Below are 6,032 nucleotides of genomic sequence, written 5' to 3' on the forward strand. Positions count from 1 at the left end.
GAAACCCCACCTCAGGGAAAGAGCTGCGCTGGTGTCCGGACTGCGGCCCAGAGGAGAGCCCAGCCTCAGTGTCTTCCACTGCAGGTTCCCCAGGCTGCGGCTGGAGGGGAGCCAAGATCCCGCACGATCCCGCGCAGGTTTACTCGGAAGAAAGTCCGCGGGGTTTTCTGCTTCCGAGTACGTGTGCACAGGATTGCAGCCTGAAAGCGGTCAAGTCGGCTTGGCGAGGCGAGCTGACGCTCTCCCCGCTTGCTGGCCGCCCGGCAAAGCCCCTTCCAGCCCGGTTCCCCGTTTGAGTTGGAGGCGGAGAACCAAGGACTCAGAGAGACGCGCCAGGACTCAAAGCCACGTTCTTTAATGCCCAGCCCCCCCCCCCCCCCCAACCCACCCCCCACACCGTCAGCACGCCGGAGGCGGCGGATAGCACAGCCGAGCGGCTGGACAAAGAACAGACAGTGCATCGCAGCAGGCGATCAATCACGGCTTTAGTGCACAACTCGACGGGAGTCTCGGCACCCCGCGGCATCCGACTTCCTTCACGCGGGGGACTCTGGTGCGGCGCAGTCTCTCCCCGGTCCCGGTCCCCCTCGCAAGGTCCGGCAGGAAGAGAGGAGGGACGTGTCCGATGGAAACACACAAACACACACACGCACACACGATTAAGTAACCCCGCCAGACGACCCTGTTTCCCAAAATCTGAGCTAGCTTCCAACTGGACCTGGACGGATCCATATTCACGGCTTTGCCATCGAATAAGAAGAGAGCGTCTGTTTCTGGATTTGTCTTTCTTCTATGCCCAAAGGGACTGGAAGTTACACGTTTCAAAGGGGTTGCGGGCCGGTGGGGTGGGGGAGGTGCCTGGTAATAAACAAGGCCCGCCACCTTGCAAAGGCCAATCCCTTCTCTGTGGAGCCAGGGTGTAGACCTTTTTGAACCTGTGGGCACCTTTGGAATTGACACAGGACGGTGGGCCCAACACAAAATGGCTGTTTTGCAGGAGCTGGAGTCCACCACAAAATGCCAGGGGGCGGGATTTTGCATAGCTCTCATAGTAAGTCTGCAACATTTCAGGCCGAAGGAGGCCTTTTAGTCCGCACTGCCAATCAGAAGCCCTATTGGGCAAAAGCCCCACCCACTTTCTAAAAGCACTTGGCCCGAGCCAGGAAGGTTGTGGGGGGGGGGAGCCTGCTGCCCCGGGGCACCACGTTGAGGACCCCTGCTGCAGACAAACGTGACAATGTGACTTTTGCTCGGAGACGGTAGAAGCTCTAGATCACGTCGCGCCTTCCCTTTCCATCCTGCAAAGGCCAAGCTCCGCGCTCCCTATCCCAGCAATCGGGGGCTGTAGGTCTGACTCCGAAGGAGGTGCAGGAAGGTCTTTGGAACTTCCCTCCGGCGGCTGGATCAGCCTACCAGTCCCGCTGCCGAATCTACACACGGGCGGCTCGGGGAAGGGGACTGTCTTGGAGATCCTTGGGTGGCACCTGTGGAGGTCCCAGCCGCTCTCCAGGGGTTTGGAGTCCTCTCGCCCAGCCCAGCCCCCGAGAGCTCCTCCTCCGGGCCCTCCTTCCTCCGGCGGCGCTCGGGAGGGCGGCTCCGGGGGTCCTACCAGGCGCGGATGCCGTGCAAGGTGGACATGCCCCCGTTCCCTTGCGGGATGGACGCGGGCACGGGGTTCAAGTCGCCCACGCCGAAGTTCATGAAATTGCCGCCGGCGGCCGAGGGCTGGACGCCTTGCACGCCCGGGTAGCTGCAGCTGTAGGTGGCGTTGCAGGCGGCGGCGGCGGCGGCGCCGTTGTAGTTGCTGTAGGCCGGGTAGGCGTTGTAGCCGTAGGGGCTGAGGCTGACGTTGTAAGGGGAGCCGTAGGGCGAGGAGTCCCCCAGGCAGGGCTTCCCATCGCGGACCAGCACCGGCACGGCGATCCGCCTCGGGGGAGGGAGGCCCACCATCTCCAGGCTTTGGTCCTGCCTCTGCCGCTTGCACTTGTACCGGCGGTTCTGGAACCAGATCTTCACCTGTGTGGAGGTCAGCTTCAGCACGTTGGCCAGGTGGTCCCGCTCCGGGGCCGAGAGATACTTCTGCTGCTTGAAGCGGCGCTCCAGCTCGTAGACCTGAGCCTGCGAGAAGAGCACGCGGGGTTTCCGGCGCTTTCTCTGACGGGGCCGCTCTAGATCATCGGCCTCCCTCTTCTCCTGCTCCAGGGATTTCTGCAGGGCGCACAGATCTGCTGGGAAGAGAACGGAAAATGCCCCCAGGGCAGTTAGAGGGGCTTTGGAAACCGAGGGTTTCTCATCCTCCCCCTAGTCCCCTTGGTCTGAGCGGGTTCTTCACTTATGTATTATACCCTGCTTTCCCCCCTACGGGAACCCAAGACTGCTTATAAGATCGTTCTTGTTGGGTATTACAAGTTGAAAACACTCAGTATATCTGGGGTTAAATGTTTGTTTATGTTAGTCACAGGAAGTCACATGGTTTTCATGTAACCAATGTTCTTTAGCTGTAGAATACCAGGGAATTTTCTCCCTGATCTAGGAATTTGATTGGGACTAAAGTGTCAAGGTGTATTAGCATTTTATGGCTCTCTTCCTGTCTTTGTTTGGTGTTCTGAAGAAGAAGAAGAGTAGCCATAATCTCCCTCTTCTAGTTTTGTCTTTGTAGAGTAAGGATGTAGCCGATTATGCTCTGTTGTTATTTTCATCCCAGTTACCCTTCCCATGCTAGAATTTAGTAAAAACTTTATATTTTAATCACACATGGACTCTCAGTCTGAATTATTTTACTCTGGCTCTGCTGGACTATCTTATCTCTGCTAAATACCATTTTTTCAATATCTCACTATCACCCAACAAAGGTTATGTGTGCCCAGATCACTTCAGCTGCGCCGGATAGCTAAGCAGAGTACGCAGCCAGACTTTGAGTCAAGAAAAATCATGTGTGCTGGAGTTTTCTAAAACAGAATTTTTATCTTAACTCACATTGGATTTATGAGATTCAGACAACATCCTGTTTTCTTCATGAACTTGTGGGACCAGACTAGTCGCCTGTGTTTCCAAGTTGGAGAAAGCCTGTAGTGTTTGATCTGAGTTCCTCTTCTTCCCATGTTGAGTGAAAGAAAGAAGGAAAGGGGGTGAGACAGATCCTGCTAAACGGGAGCATCTTCTACAAGCTTAATCCAGCGCTCACAAAAGATCAGCATTTGTCCTCACCACTCTCAGGTTTTGGTAACGTATGAAAAGGAGAAATCATTATGTCTGCAGCTAAGAATCTTGCTTTTTTCAATATTCCCACCTTAGACTCAAGTAATTTCTCTTGGTGGAAGAGATCAGTAAAGAATGCCCTTCAGGCTCATGGAGCTGTTACCGTGCTCACTGAGGAACCTCCTGCAGCTAGGGCCGCTCTTGAAAAGTACAGAGGGCACGATGGATTTGGGATGTCTTTAATTATGGGAACTGTGAATACTAAAGATAATCAGGAACTTTTAGAGTGCACGTCCACGAAACAAATGATGTTGAAGCTTGAGCAAACTTATGCTTCAAAAAATGATGCTAATTACTTGTTCCTTTATCAAAGATTAATAAATGCAAAAATGAGAAATGGTGAATCACTACTTAAACATTTGAATTACGTCATGGATGCTTATAATGCAATGAAAGGTATGGAATGTGCACCAGGGGAAAAAGCTGTTGTTGCTGTGATTCTTGGTTCTTTGACCAGAGAATATTCGCATGAAGTGGCTGTTTTAAAGGGGACAAAAGACTTAAAACTGGAATATGTGTTAGCATATCTAAAAGATGAAGGACATAGATGTGAAATGTCTCAGACTGCAAATGACTTGTCTGTATTTAGCATAAAGCCTGATTATAAAAGGGAAAATGCCAAAAGAAATATGAAATGCCACAAGTGTGGGAAATTTGGGCATATGGCAAGACATTGTAGATCAAAGACTTTACCAGAACAAAGAGATCACCCCACATCTTACCGCTCTGAAACCAGACTCCCTAACGGGCGTGGTCAAGGAAAGCCAAGTGGGAAACGAGGTGTGTTTGTTATAACAGAGAAACAGCAGAGAGCTGATGTTGTGAACGGTAACATGAAAGTTTTGTCTGTCACTAAGAGAAATGATGAGCAAAATGACTCTTTTTTACTAGATAGCGGAAGTGCATATCACATAGTCAATTCAGACAAATGGTTCTTTGATTTAGACAGAGAAAAGCGGCCTGCTCTACAAGGGGCAAAAGGCAAAAATCTCTCTGTAGAGGGATGTGGTTCAGTTAAACTGTATGCCTTGAACGATTGCAATGAGATAGTGGAAATCACACTCAAAGAATGTGTTCTGATTCCCCAAGCCCTAAATAATCATATATCCACAAAGAGAATCATGCAAAATGGTCTTAATATTGATCTCAGACCAAGCCATGGAAAAATTTGGAGTGAAAATGGATTTAATGTGATGCATGAAGAAAAGGATGGTTTTCATTACCTGAGAAACATTGCTGATACTGATTTAGATGAAATGGAAAATTATGGGCAGGTATGCCAAACCAGATCAGCTGAATGCAACCATAAAGACAGTTTATTCGTGTGGCATGTAAAATTTGCACATAGAAATGTGAAAAGTGTGGAAAAGTTTTTGAAAGAATGCAATATTGAAGCAGAAGGGTGTGATGTCATGAGAAATGGCTGTGATATTTGCCTAAAGTCTAAAGCCACAGCTCCCTCTTATAAAAATAGAGCTCATGACCCCAATACTAAGTTTCTAGAGTGCGTGTACTCTGATTTGGTTGGTCCAATAAAGGAATCTGCTGGTGGCAACAAGTATTTTGTCAGTTTTCTGGAAGGAAAATCCAGATATGTCTATACCTACCTGCTTAGGAGCAAAGATGAGGTGCTTGACAAGTTTAAATGCTATGTTGCTGCTGTTAAAAACAAATTTAGCAAAGCGCCAGACATTCTGTTCACAGATAATGGCACAGAATACTGCAGCAGTGAGTTCCAAAGATTCAAGGGACAAGAAGGAATTGAACATAAGACTTTTTGTTGTTCAGTCGCACAGTCAAGTCTGACTCCTTGCAACCCCATGGACAGGATCCCGCCAGGCCCTCCTGTCTTCCGCTGTCCTCCGAAGCCCGCTCAATTTCATGTTCGCTGCATCCATGACACTGTCCAACCATCTCATCCTTTGCCGTCCTCGTCTTCTTTGACCTTCAATCTTTCCCAGCATTAGGGTCTTCTCCAGTGAGTACTCCCATCTCATTTGGTGGCCAAAGTATTTGAACTTCAGTTTCATTATCTGGCCTTCCAGGGAACAGTCAGGGTTGATTTCTTTTAGGATTGACTGATTTGATCTTCTTGCAGTCCAAGGGACTCTCAAGAGTTTTCTCCAGCACCATAGTTCAAAAGAATCTATTCTTCGGCGCTCAGCCTTCCTTATAGTCCAACTCTCGCAGCCATACATGACTACTGGGAATACCATTGCTTTGACCATGCGGACTTTTGTTGGCAGGGTGATGTCTCTACTTTTTATCATGCTGTTTAGGTTCACAATCGCTTTCCTCCCAAGGAGCAGGCATCTTTTAATTTCATGGCTGCTGTCACAGTCTGCGGTGATCTGGGATCCCAGGAACGTGAAGTCTGTCACCACTTCCACGACTTCCCCTTCTATTTGGCAAGGAGTGATGGGGCCGGATGCCATGATCTTAGTTTTTTTTTGATGTTGAGCTTCAAGCCCACTTTTGCTCTCTCCTCTTTCACTCTGAGCAAGAGGCTCTTTAGGACCTCTTCACTTTCTGCCATTAGAGTGGTATCGTCTGCATATTAGAGGTTGTTGATCTTTCCCCCAGCAATCTTAATCTTAACATAAGACTACAATTCCTTATTCTCCTCAACAAAATGGAACGGCAGAACGCTTAAACAGAACCATTCAAGAAATGGCACGTTCTGTGCTAATGCAATCTGGACTTTCAGAGTCCTACTGGGCAGAAGCAGTCCACACTGCCATCTATTTGCATAACAGAGTTCCATCACAAACTAC

General features: G+C 49.3%; 1 protein-coding gene across 1 annotated transcript in view; it reads right to left on the minus strand.

The window, feature by feature from the left end:
* Positions 1-1,605: 1,605 nt before the first annotated feature.
* Positions 1,606-6,032, minus strand: part of NKX2-5 (NK2 homeobox 5) — a 25,507-nt gene continuing 21,080 nt past the window's right edge. The window contains exon 2 of the mRNA XM_015407698.1: positions 1,606-2,228. Within this exon, the coding sequence (XP_015263184.1) occupies positions 1,606-2,228 (623 nt within the window). The remainder of the gene's footprint in view (positions 2,229-6,032) is intronic.

The sequence above is a fragment of the Gekko japonicus genome, unplaced genomic scaffold (assembly GCF_001447785.1).
Source record: "Gekko japonicus isolate JY-2015 unplaced genomic scaffold, Gekko_japonicus_V1.1 scaffold1760, whole genome shotgun sequence".
In the NCBI taxonomy this organism is placed as follows: Eukaryota; Metazoa; Chordata; class Lepidosauria; order Squamata; family Gekkonidae; genus Gekko; species Gekko japonicus.